This window comes from Rutidosis leptorrhynchoides, unplaced genomic scaffold, assembly GCF_046630445.1.
Source record: "Rutidosis leptorrhynchoides isolate AG116_Rl617_1_P2 unplaced genomic scaffold, CSIRO_AGI_Rlap_v1 contig43, whole genome shotgun sequence".
In the NCBI taxonomy this organism is placed as follows: Eukaryota; Viridiplantae; Streptophyta; class Magnoliopsida; order Asterales; family Asteraceae; genus Rutidosis; species Rutidosis leptorrhynchoides.
In genome coordinates, this window is record NW_027266661.1 from 52,333 (window position 1) to 66,706 (window position 14,374).

At 32.8% G+C, this 14,374-nt stretch overlaps 1 protein-coding gene across 1 annotated transcript; it reads right to left on the bottom strand.

The window, feature by feature from the left end:
* Positions 1-10,932: 10,932 nt before the first annotated feature.
* Positions 10,933-13,815, bottom strand: LOC139883640 (GDSL esterase/lipase APG-like). Its single transcript, XM_071867792.1, has 5 exons — positions 13,632-13,815; positions 12,671-12,801; positions 11,924-12,157; positions 11,282-11,540; positions 10,933-11,126 (listed from the first exon to the last, which is right to left on the bottom strand). Exons 1-5 carry the CDS (start codon positions 13,780-13,782, stop codon positions 10,933-10,935), a joined length of 969 nt encoding a protein of 322 aa, XP_071723893.1. The 5' UTR covers positions 13,783-13,815.
* Between the last annotated feature and the right edge of the window lie 559 nt (positions 13,816-14,374).

The following is a 14,374-nucleotide window of genomic DNA, read 5'->3' on the forward strand; positions in this document are numbered from 1 at the left end:
TTTTTGGCAATATTTTTCCCTCATACAGGTTTTTATCGATGTCCACCTTTGCGCGCAAATTTGTCCTTTTATTTCTTTGTTTTAGTTCTACTTTGCTCGAGCACTAGCAAAAGTTCGGGTGTGGGAGAGTTGATACATTCTAGATTTTAGAGTTTATTACTTCTTTATATTTGAGGTTTTATTATTAAATCGAGTATTAGTGTTTATTTTAGTTGGTATTACGTTTGATTTGGTTTCATTTATGTTTGTAGGAAAAATGTATCAAAACAAGTCAAAAGGATACGAGTTTATGCACTAATTCCGACTTCATTGCAAATTTTGAACAACGTCAAACAAATGTGTTTAGCATGAAAGTTGAAACTCTATGTCTTAGCTTTCCAACACATTAATAATCATGTCATTTGGACATCGGGAGCTCAAGATGAAGAAATTACGAAAATTGGACTGACAGTGGAGAAATCCGGCGCAGCTGCGACCAAAATCAACGAAGCTACGCTCGGGGAACAAAAATTTTTGCGCAGGCTGCGCCAGTTACAGCTATGCTGCGGCATCGCGCAACCAAGACTCCTATTCCGATTATATTTCCGATTTTCGAATTGTTTTTGTGGTTTAGTATAAACAGACAATAACATAGGGTTCCAAAAATATTCAAAGAAGATTAGAGAGAGCTAAGAGCAAGGATTTCTTCCGTTCTTCATCTACGAATCATGTAATTATGCTACTCTCTTGTAAGTTTGCTTTAGTTATGCGTAGCTAAATGCTTTGTTCTAGGGCTTTGATGGATCTATAATCTAGTTGATGTTTATTCCTGAGTTTCATGTTTAATCTAGTCATTGAATTCCAATTTTCTATATTGTGTGCTCACCACTTTCAATTGCTTAGCTACCAATTGCATGATTAATTATCCTTAACAACAAAATAAGAGTGTGAATTTTGGATTAGAACCTGAATATAAAATCACATGTTTAATATATTCACAAGAGATGATGAGTTAATTACTGTTAGCATATACATATAGCTAATAGACTGGCGAACTTAGCTCGATATAGAACTCACTACGATTGCTTTAAGTTCTAATACCATAGACATATAGGGTTAGAATAAAGTGGTTAGTTTAATTGACATAGACATATGTTTTTAACTGTTAATGAGTGTTGGATAATTGGAATGATATGATGAAATTGAGAATGAGTTTTATTGGAATATCGATGATTATTGCAGCGTAGTTACAAGCCCTAGGATTCTCTCATCTCTGATTTATTTTGTTGCTATCTGCTTTTACTTTATTGCATGTTATTTACTTTGATCACTATTGATTGTAATCGTTTAAACAAGTAAACAAAGAGATAATACTGGTGTGAAGTAGTTAGATTAATATAATTCTCTTTGGAACTATACTCTTACTTTCACTTTATTACTTGTGGCGATTTGTGCACTTGCGTGTGCGATTTAGCCCAACAAAATGCAACTCTCAAATCTGAAAGTTGTTGAGCAAACGAAAGATCATCATCTGTTATAGATATGGAAAGTATGTCAGTAACAGAGGCAACATTTTTTTCCTTATTGTCGATAAACTCCTTCAACTTCGTAGAACTCTCATGGATCTCTAGCTTTGTCATCAAGGTTTGAAAAGGATAACTGTCAAAATCCTTCAACTGGTATTGCATCAACAATTCCACTAAACCTGGTTGGTAGACATCTAAAAACCTTCTTCACAAATCTCGCATCGGGGATAGGGACATCTAAATTAAACGCCTCATTCTTCAAATCAAGCCATTTAGACGTAAAGTCTGTGATGTTCTCGGTATCTTCCATACGAAGTTGCTCAAATTTTCTATCTAGAAGCTGAATTCTATTATTTTTCAGAGAAGAGTTACCCTTACATACTTTTTCAAGAGTCTTCCAAGCAGAATACGATGTAGTACAAGTCTAAATAATCTTTATGTAGTAATCATCACAACTACTAAGAATAGAATTCAATGCTAAGAAATTTACCTCTAATAACTTAACTTCGACATCTGTCCACTTAACAACAGACTTAACAATTGGATTGTTACATTTTTTCGTCGGAACACTTCACTCTGTCAAACAAGATTTCCAAGCAGCATACCCATATCGACACAAAACACTTCTCATAAGAGTTTTCTAGGAAAAGTAGTTACCCTCAAAGAGAAGCGGAGGTTGAGCAGTATTCTTCCCTTTCATTCTAAGAGACGTGATAATCAAGACTGAATACGGATCTATTCAGTAACTTAGAATGACCAGCTCTGATACCACTTGAAAGAACAGAAGTCGTCCTAATTTTGTGGAATAATGCAGTTATATGCTGGTTGCCACAGTTATGCGAACTACGACTATGCGAACTAAAGCACATTGTGTAATTTTCATGCAAACTTTATAATCAAGTGCATAAAGAAAAGTACACACGATATTTTTTACGTAGTTCGAAACCAATCCGCTTTCTACATCTACGAGTTTCACTATAATGGGAATTACAAGTACAATTAGAATTTTTCTAGGCTAAAACTTGCTTCGCCCCACCAAAGACTCTTTCCGTAATTCCTAAGTGAAACTACTCTATTTCTTACACCGGCAAGTATTATAGAATTTTCCTAGGCTAACACTCGCTTTACCCCACCATAAACCCCTCGACTGAATAGAGTTCTTCTATAGCGTATAACTATAAGATTCTTTTCTTTAAACAACTCACTATTACAAAGTTCCTATATGAACAGATTACTGAACTAAATCAGTGCATAAACCATAACAAGAAGGTTGGATGTACCTCGTAGAAAGTCCTCAATGTAGCGTTGTATTCTGCCTCCTTGCATCAATACGGTAAAAAGAACAACTATAATAGAGTACTGCGAATTTTTTTTTTATAGTTGGAGAAGTAGGATTTTTTTTCTTACTTCTCAATTAAATCACCTTAAAGATAAAAATATTGAGAATATTTTTGTTTCCTTTTTGGGAAGGAAAGCATCTTTTAGAAGGAAAATCAGTTGAATAAAAGTCAAAGATGTTAACACAAATATGTCTTGATTTAATCAATGCAGAATCACGTCGAACCAAACTGATTTTGACAAATCAAACCGAACCGGTTGAACCGGAAAATAAATCATGCCATTACACTCATCAACAGTAGCAATTTGATGATTGGACGGTCGTTTGGCAGCTTCTTTTCCATGTTTTGGAGACATGGGCTAGGTTTGGCACCGCCATGATGACAATACTCTAAAAAACCTGAGAACAAAGAATAAGAAATTATTGAAAGACAATGATACATATCGTTTAGAAATAGATTTGCATTGACCACTTTTATATGAAAATCAGTCCATCAACAAAATATATGAAGCTAGATGTATTGTATAGGCCTCTACAGGACAGTGTACTTAATTATGGTGGCGAACAATTTTTGAATCCGGCTTGAGCCGCAAGTAACTAATTTCAATACTACAACCTAGCTATTTCATGAAAGACTTTGGAAGCCTCGGAAATAATAGATTGAACTAATTATAAACATCAAGTACACAATACATTAGGGTATAATTTCCCAGAAGAGAGAGATTTGTTATTATCAAATGGATTTAAGTTGATCAATTTGTATACTTTTAAAGTGAAATAATTGGTTGAACAAATAAATAGACATGATCGTAGGAACTAGAATACAGTTTATTGGCTAATGCTCTAAAGTACCCTTCATGTTAGAAATTAATATTATCGTTATCATGTATGTTTATTAGTCCTTCATGGCCATGATTAATTTCATTCAAATGTGTAGCAATCGATGTCGGAATGAAGGAAACTATTCAGTTTTCATAAAGAATGATCCCGAACTAAAAAAATCTAGGCTATAAAATTAGGACTTTTCGAGAAGGTTAGAGTGGATTTGACGAAAGAAGGAAAAATTCGAACCGTTATAAAAGCTCGATCCAAAGAAGCTGGTTGATACGCCGCTCCAAACAAAGTCCTATACAAGGTATCATAGTTTACTAATTAGTCTATAAGTTAATTTCGTACGGTTTTTTGTTACCGAGCATCTTATGTGACACCCAAATTTATGAATTTACAAGTTTAAATTATTAGAGATTAGAAATTTATAATACTTAATAATTTTATTTCCCTGGCTATTTTTATGGATGGTGTAAAAGAAAAAAAAAGAGAGAAGTTTTGAGTTAAAATTGAACATGGAAATTGTTGGGTTTATATATATGCTAATATATGTGGAGAAAGAATTGATACAATATATAAAAAGTTCAGGATAAACTCTATAAATTGAGGGAAGGTTGAGGGCTATAAAAAAATTTGAATTTCTCTGCATGTATGTGTTAGTTTGGTAAATGACATCTGTATAGTGATAAAAGAAAAATGAAAAGAATTTTTTTTTCACTCTCATTCAGTCGGTGGGCAACTGAAGGAAGAGAGTCAAGATAGTCATTGCCAGGAAGAGAATAGAGGAGGAATAAAAAAGTACTTGTTCTTACTTCTTACCTAAAAGTCTATATTTAATATATCTAATCACCACTTTACTTAAGCAAAAATCATCATTATTGTTATTAATTATTTCAAAGCATAAAAGTTGTGAGTGAATGGTTTGAGGTGAAATGAAATGTTTCATGGTATGTTTTTAATGGCCATAAATTTGTGTCATTTAGTGTTGGAATTAATGGATAATTAGTATATGTCACTATAAGCATTTCTAGTGTAATACAATCAAGTAATTTAGAGGTTGGGTGTTTTAAAATTATGTACTATCAACATTGACGAATTTAATTGTTTTGATGAATTGATTTGGAAAACATATTTTTTTTGAGTTGATGTTTGGGTTGGGGTTACTTTATGTTGATTTGAAGGTTTGAAGGTTCAATTAGTCGGTATGAAGTGTAGTTATACACATGTGTTTCTATTAAAAAGATGTGACACCATTTTGAATACTGAAAATAGATTGAGTTATTCAAATTAAATCGAGTACTAATTCCAAATTCAAATCATTAGTACCTCATAAGAATAATTGTTGGCTCATAATGAGAATAATAATAATCTATTTTAAATAGGTTGATGTATTTTTTTCTTAAATAAGGGAATTCAGGTCAGAATTCACTAAACATGATGAGAGAGTTGGCATTTTGCTATGACAAGATTAATAACATTTTTATTACTGCATTTAAGATTGTAAAATGCAATCACATATAAGTTTGGCATGAACATAGACATATATTAATATATAGGATATTATACATCTTTTTAAGGTTGGAAATTGATAATCATCGTTTTAAGTAGGTGCGTAGATTGAGCGTCGGGGTCTTTTGATTAATGATATTGCTTCAAAAAAGGTAAATAGCCGATATAATATATGTTAATATAAATGTTTTCTAATAAACCGTATGTCTGTGGTTGTATATATATATATGCACTTCGAAATTATGTTTGAGAAATTTGGTTGTGAAAATAAATTATTGCATGTAGATTTGATTATCGAATCGATATTTTCTAGTTGGTTTGATGAAATACAATTATTGAATTAATATTTCAAGCTTCCGTTAATTAACTGATTTCGGAGTTAGTTTATCCATGAATTTCATATTAATCAATAAAAATTGACTTTTAAATGATTTGGGAAATGTTTGAGAAATAACTCGTGGAAATAAATTCAAGTTTATTGAAGTAAATGATTTTCATATAAATTCTTGAAAATCGATTAACGATTTATCGAATAGAAGTATAAATACTTCCTACTAGTGTACGTGTAGGTTACGGCCGTAGACCAAGATTATATAGGAACTATCTTGTTTCGAGTTCCTGTCATTTTTTGAGTGACATTGGTGACGAGGACGGGCCCACGGTGAGACTGAGGTTGGCTTTGTGCTAACCACAACCCAAAGACGTGGAGACGGGTCGTTACCTTTTCCGTAACATGACGGGCTCGCGGTGAGGCCATGGTTACGCACCTAAGCCAAAAGATGTGGTGGCGTGTCGTTACTTGTTCTTAGACATGATCTAGGTGCCACCCGACCGACCCGATTAAAGGTCGGAATTTTCATTGGATTAATAAACCAATACGGTTTTACTTGATCCCGATATGATGAAAACCACTTTAGTTGGTTTGGATTTCAAGCTGGTAAATCCTTCTTAAAGACAAATTATGGTTTGTGAATAATAATCTATGATAACTTTTGATCAAGAATATAAATATATTCATTCTGTATTTGAGATAAATAAAGTTTTTAAAATCTTTTAGCCGGTTTTGAATTTTCTGTTGATGTATTGAATATTAGTCTACCTTTATATTATCATAATTTGTATTTGATACTTACTGAATGTGTTGTCACTCATCCAAATACTACATTATTTTTCTTACAGTTCATAGATGAAGCGTTTCGAGGAAGCGTATGAGGATTTTGAAATCTTCTTTCTTAAAGTGATGTATATCCTTCTATTCCTTTTCCAGTAGAATTTACTCCGTATTGGTGGAATTAGACACAAATATAAATTATTTGAAATTATGTAATAATTTAATATTTATTAATTGAAATATTGTATTAGGCTGGTTTTAATATTGAGTCGAGAAGGTTAAGATGCCGATCACGGCTAGAATGGTTTTCGGTTCGTGACATCTCAAAATTGAAGAAAGGTGCAAATAAAGTTGAAGATGAAATATGATCAACAATGAAACACAAAGTTGAAACATAATCAAAATGAAGAATATTGACTATTCTCCATAAGTTAGAACCTGAAGTATTGTAAATTTAGAGAGTGGTTTTTCTAAATCAAAAAGAATTTGTTGTGTCATCAATTATTTAACAGGGTAAACAAATGTAACTCTTTCATGCGTTCAAATCTAGTGAAATAAATAGAGATGAAAATTGATTAGTCATTCTAACAAAATAAAAAAAAAAGATGAAAAAATACTTACATAATTTGGTAAATCATCGATCCGCTTTGAGATCCTTAGTTTAAGAATCACAAAAAGTTCGAAGATCCTCTTCTTCTTGATTGAATATTGCTCATTTCTTTGCATCGTTGCATCATCACAATTTTTATTTGTTTTCATTTAATTCTAACAAATTTACATTGTTACAAACTAAAAAAAGAAATTTAGAAAAATTAAATAAATGAATGAAGACTATTCAAAAATCTTGTAAAGAAGTGCTATATATCATTGACGAGGAGCATATTTATATAATTCAAATATATTTAGGATTTTGATAGAGGGGGTACTATGAAAAAGTTTCACAATTTTTTAGAAGAGAAATTATATTTTTAGAATTTAGAGGTTTGAGGATATGTTTTAATGCGGCGTTAGCTTTAACAATACATAATTATCAAATTCGAATTAATGATATATAATTACACTCATCTATAATTAGCTCTTTTAACACCTACTGTCTTGACTATCACTTCTATACTAATCCACATTTCAAGATCTCTAGCTCTAGAAACTCTTCACCATGATATGTGTTTTCGTCTCTTCTCGTCGAATCTCGCCCTGCTCGAGAAAATTTTCTCGGAGTACACGTATGTTTCCTTCTTGCAGAACAGGATGGGGTCCACTAAGGCAAGTCTAGCTTTGGTTCTCTTGTAAGCATTTTTCTTGTAATCTCATAATCTCCAAACAACTACAAAATATCCACCAACAAAACTAGGACGGCGTAGTAATCTGAGACCGGATTCAATGAACATTCAAGTTTGGCAGAATGAATGAAGATCCTGTGGAAAAGGGTAAATATCAAAGGATTAAACTCTTCTCTTGAAGCACTATACCATCCGAAATTATATGAACTTCTAATTGTTTGGATGTAATTTTATGATTCATGTAGTATTTCTCGTTTCCTTTATTTAGTTATGCAAACGAAAAAGTCTACGGATAAATTGGACTCTCTTATAAACTTATATAGTTTTAAAGTTGGCATTAAACAATAAAGGGAAGCAAAAGAAAAGTTTTATCCAACAGTTTGAAAATTATTGTTTTAAAGTGAGATGAATAGAGCATCAATCATGAAATGTTGGCTGTGGAAAACAGTAAGGAACATAAATAAAGGTCAAGAATAACTTTGACAATGGAACATCAAGCCTCTTTGAAAAGGAGTTTTATTTTCATTTCCATACTTTAGTAAACAATCAGTTTGTAACTTGTAATTTAGAAATTGCATGTAATTTCTATTGTTTGATATGTTTTGATTTTAATATGAAATCTTGGGATGTCCAAAATTCTCATGTGGCTTAGGGTCCATTTGGTATGATTTTTATTAAGTATTTTTTTATTTTATAGTAAAATTATAGAAAATTATTATTTTTTAATAATAAAATAAATTGGTGTTTGATAAATATAATAAGAATTATTTTTAACTAAATTTATGTTTGATAAAATTATAGAAATATGCTTTTTAAAATTCATTTTATACAAATTTATTTTTATGATTTAAGTAAGTAATCAAATAAAAATATTATTTTAATATACAGTAAAAGTAGGAAAAAAAAAAAAAAACTATACCAAACGCACCTTAGTATGCTAGCTTCTATCACGTTGTCTTTTTTTTTTTTTTTTTTTGAAATTGCGTTGTCTATTTTTAGCATAAGACAATATGGATCAGAGTTTAAAAATGATGTTAGTTACTTCTCTAGACGATGAAATTTTGGAAAAAATAAATAGCATAAGCCACGTGTCATAATCAGGTCTGTCGGGCCAAATAAGGAACTTATATCTAGAAAAGCACTAACCAGAGCATTATCAGCCTCTGCTTGATGAGGAGGGCTTGACCCAATTCATAAAAAGCTTAGAGGATTGGAGGATAACCATTTGGGCACGAATTTGCAGTTTTCAATTCTTCGAGTAAGACAACCCTCCTTGGTAGAGTAGCCTTGCGCACATCTTGATCATTAAAGAATCAGGCCAGTCTTTCATGGGCTTGAAGGAATTAATCGAATACCTCTGAGAACGATTTAGCTTCATATATTAAAGAAGCTTCTCCTCCAAGGCAGCTACCAAAACCATTCACATTACGCCAATAACCCATCTCGGCTACGGAAGAATCTTTTCCTTCTGAAATGAGGAAGAGGCTTGGGTAGTCGTGAATTTTTCCTTTAAAATCGCGGTCTCAAATAATTATTTGGCAAGAGATGCATTGATTCTTGACAAATAGTACAATATTGGTCTAGTAAAGATTATGAGATATGAACTAGTAACTGACTCCGACATGAAGTAGTTCTATAGTTTTGTTTTTTCTCACTAGATTTAATATTAATATTGTTTCCTCCAAGAAACAAAGTAGCGTGGCAAACACCCAAATGTGTCGGAGCTTGATCGGAATTTAAAGGGACGGAGGAGATTTCGGCGACTCTTCTGCATCTACGGTCTGCGGTAACCTACAAGTCTCGCTGGGTTACACCTATTGCTCATGCAAAGACTAATGTTTTTTATGTATCTGTGTGTTTAGAGATAGTTTCAGTTTATATTTTTTTATTAGGGTTTGCATGAAGCCCTTAATGAATGTATGAGAGTATTCCTTAACAATAGGAAGTATATTCTCTTTAATCATCTACTTAGAGTGTATTTCGTGTATGTGGGTCCTTAAAACTGAGCTAATGGGCTTTAATTTAGGGGCATGCTACATCTAGAGAATATTTCAGACATGCGTCCGTGGTCCGAAACTTTCTTCCCGACATCACTTGCCCACTTTCATGCTTAATATATAGAAGAGCTCTTTTTTTTTTTAATATAAAGAGACCCAATAGAGGGCCGCGGCCACAACGGGCACCAACAAAAGACAATAACAACAAAACAAAACAAGCAAAAAATTAAAGATGAAGCCACCAAAAAGCCAAAAGACTGACTGTGAAGAGAACAAACTGATTAATCTTCTTGTAAAAATTTCGTGGCTTTAGCAACTGCCTCCGAATAAGTAACATACTTCAAAGTCAAACCATTTTTTAGCCCGAAATCGATTAAAGCCTTAGCTTCTTCCTCAATATTTGGAGATGGAGGACTGGCGTCCGAGAGATAAAGGAGTTTACAGCGTCTTTTCAGATTCAGATTCCAAACAAGACACTTGAATCAACTGGAGAAGAAGTCAGCGGTAGTGAACCTATTACAGGAATGGATTTAAGGTGAGTAGGTTTCCTATTGAGGTGCAAAATTTTTGATAAAGTGTTTGTGAGGTAGATAAGAGAAGGGCTTTTCATGGAAATAATTTTCGAGTCTATAAGACCGGGAAATTTTGAGGCAATAAAGGAGGCTAGATCAAGGATAAATGAGCGAGAGATAAGAGCGTGGAAGGGTTCAAATTTTGGGGTTCTTGACAGGTTTACCGACACGAAAGAAGATGAATCTTTAGTAGGATTTGGAAGTGGGGCAATTGAGGTTGAGGTGGGTAAATTCAATGCAGGATGAGATGGGTCAGCTGACACAAAGAGGGGATCGGTAATCGGTAACATTGCCGGAGAGCTCTAATGGAATGCAAGTAAATTTTTTGAGAAAACCTGTCAATCCGTCCTTGGTAAAATGATTTGTACGGCTATCCCTCTTACTGATTTGGTTTATTGGTTATTTCACTCTAAAACAGTCTGATTCGCTCGGGAATGCGAGTAGAATTCAGCATGTTATTTTGTTGACTTGATAACAAATCTGTCTTTGTAAAATTTTACTCTCGGTAAAATTTTGTCTGTGTTTGATTTCATGTAACTCGATTAATCTGTTGATCATGAGGATTAGAGACCTTGTTAATGCATTAGGACAATTATTTTTACTACGAAATGAATTTCCAACTTGTTTACCACACTACATACATTTTTCAACAATTCTTAAACACTTGATTAAAGACAATGGCAAATTAATACACATAGACAAAGGAGGGCGAAGGGCGAAGGGCGAATCCTTGAGCGATAATGGGATCTAGAATTCAAGTCTTAGAAGACAAAAATAGTGATCACACTTGTTTAGATGAGGCCAAATCCTTGAACGATAATAGCATCGGCCAGAACCTGGTTCGCTGCCTGGGAAAAATGTACATTGTCCCAAAACACAAACTGAGTGGCATTCGAGCAAGTTCCTGGTGTCTTTATGTTGCACAAGAATGGAGTGGTCTCTAATGTCCCTGTTTTGCAACATCCTCTCTTAGCTTCCAAAAAACCTGTTTGGAAGAAATCTCATTCTCTCTCTATGTAAATTTATATTTAACTATCCAAGTGTAACTTATACCAAATTTTTTAGACAAAAAATGATTATTAATTTATCAAAAATATCATTATGTATATATCATGATTGTAGTTCGTAAAGGATTCATACCATATTTTGAAGGAGATTGAACAACATCATAGAGTGGATTGAATGTATCAAAAACAACAAGCTTGAGACCGGGAAGTTGCTTGCGAAGACTTATTGCGGTCGAATTGATCCTGTCGTTGAATTGTTGTACGTCAGCATTGATCCTGGAGACGCATCCACTCCTGCCGTGGAATCCGTATTTCATTCTTGCTGCAGGCAAGCAGCCTAATGGTAAAATTCCAGTTACCCCAAGTTTCCTAGCTCCCAACCCATACAAGTTCTGTTTTTCGACCCAACAAAAATATATTAAAGATTATTACCCCAGTTGTCCCCTAACTTTTACACTAGTAAAAATTTACTCTTAAACTTATTTTGTTAAAAAATGGCCTTCACCTCTATTGTAAAAAAGATGCCATTTTCTTATAAAAAATAAAACTAGAAAAGATGTCCTTTTACTTACCTCCAGGAAGTTACTCATCAGTCATCAAATATCGTTCTCTAAATTGTATTTCGTCACAACGTATCACTTATGTTTGACGATGTAATTACTATGCAATATAGTTTTTATTATTATATTTGCCAACCAAGGCATGCCTGACTAGTGAAGGCAAGGCAGTGTCTTCTTATTACGAGAGGTTGAATGTTTGAATCCCAAATAAATACCTTAACAAAACTTGTGAATGCAGTGACAAGGGAGGAGGCGTACTGATCAGAATCATAGACTTGGTTGTTAGTAGGAATCACATGGTACTTCTGAAGGATATCACTGGTGCCTGCACTTAGTAAGTACAATGCATCCTTAATTATGGATGCCGATTTGTTGGTTCCTGCAACTTTCGCTAGCTTAGTCTTGTACTCCTTAAAATACTCTAATTGCTGAGTCAACGTGATCGCGTGCTGAAACAATTTCCATTCATCAGGATTTAGAAACAGATCGATTGGATACAACATAGACGAAAATCTTAAAAGAACAAAATTCTTAATTACTATTATTACTTATCGATGGTGAGAGTCGCAAACGTAATCATATATACCCCCTAATAGGAAATTATAAAAATACACTTAAATTCTAATAGATTGACACGAAATAAAAGATTTTGGCCGAAATAAATATATATACCTGTCTCGAAAATGACATTCCCAAGATAATTAACTTAATTACACGATTAACCATATTTAAGACCCGAAAATAGTATTTCTGAATATATTATTTCCATATGTGTGCTTAATTAATTAACAAATTTTGTCCCAGAACTCTCAATTTCGAGATTTATCTTTTTTTTTTTTTTATTTAATTACAATTAAAAAATACTATTTTCGAGATAAATATTTCATGTTCACCTCTTAAAATTTTCATGTATACAAGTGGCGTGATGGATACCTAGATATTGTAAGTTCATCATTACTTACACTGAGGTATGCAGCTTTGTCATCAAAGCCGGATGCAGCTGAAGCAAAATTAGCCCCAATAAGAAGCTTCTTCCCCGAGGCTTCTGGGCTAAGATACGCTGGGGCGTAAGTCTTGAATCCTAGAGTTTCAGCTAAGAAAAAACATAAAATTAAAAAAAATAAACCCATGTGTTTTAATTACGGAAATTAAATTAGATATTTACGTCAAAAATGACTGGAATTTTCTCCCTTGACTAGTGTTTTAATTGGTGAAATGTTTTAGAAAATGCATTTAATCGACCATGATAAATGCTTTAAACTAAATTCAATCATTGGCGACGAAATTTCAACATATTGTGACCATCTTTTCAACTTTCTATTTTCTAACCAACCATCTATAATTTCTTTTTTCCATTTTTCAAATTTCTTATAATTCTTTTTTTATCTATCTATTTATACAATATATAAAGGAACGTATGTTCGGAATATACTTTGTCACTTATCATTACTTATTTGGTTAAACAGTTTCTTTTATAAGTTTTGTTTTTCTTTCTAAAACAATAAAATATGCTGCAATTAAATTATAATAAAACAGGAAAAAAATTGAACACATATTCTATAAAATCAAAAGAGAGTATCATATATCCTGCACATTAAAAAAGAATAAGAAAAAAAGTCAATTGATTCTTAATTAATTGCCTTCTTGTTATTTAATCAAAAAAAAAAAATCTAGCAAGTCTTCAAGGTAGTATAAACCACACCGACAAACCCTTTGATGATTATCGATGATGACATAAAACAATTATTCATAAAAGATTGGAGTATTAATTAAAAGTTATATTAATTATCAAAATATGTTATTATTATTGGTGCACGGGTCACCATACTAGTAGTAGTAGCATACATATCATGTACTAGTCTTTAGTTTTGGTAATTGGAATACTCTTTAGTAGCTCAAATAGTATTTCATTAGTGGACTTACCAGTGAAATCACTGACTAATTTCCCATTACAGAACCTTCCGGTGGCTTTGCCACCAACAAAGTCCTCTCCATAGGGGGGGTAATTTGCTTTGAACGGAGTTTTGAGATAGTTATTGTTCCCAACGTCCAAACCCGAGTCGCCGAAAGTCATGATAGCCGGTACAAGAGTTTCTTCTTGTGCATGGCCAATAGAAAATGTTATAGCAGAGACGAGAAGAAAAAAAAGAGGTATTTTCCTATCAAATGCCATATCTACGTCCAGAGAAACTTAAACTATATTTGGTAGAGTGTTTGAGAGTCCTTTCTACCTGAGATCTTATGCATATATAGAATTATATTAGTGCTTTAGGGTGTGTCAACGTATGACAGTTGTTTTGTGGCCTAGGTTGAGCTGTGGGTACTATTTAATGTAGTTTTTTTGATATATACATTTCCATTTCCTTGTTCTTCATCGACTATTTAATATTCAGAGATAACAGATAAATTAATTATTTCGACTACATTATGTTTAATTTAGTTTGTCTCAACTTAAGACCCCAGCATCGTAAATTGATAATTCTTGAAGTTCATAAAAATAAATTATTTATTCAGACATGCATAAAAGTGGCCAACCGACCAATTGATAATTCCTGGATGAAATCTATATGTCTCCAAATTAGATAAAAACTGTTATATTATTAAATAGTTTCATTCGCAAACTAGCTACCGGCCGAATTTGAAGGTAGCAAGTCGTCTAGTTGTTT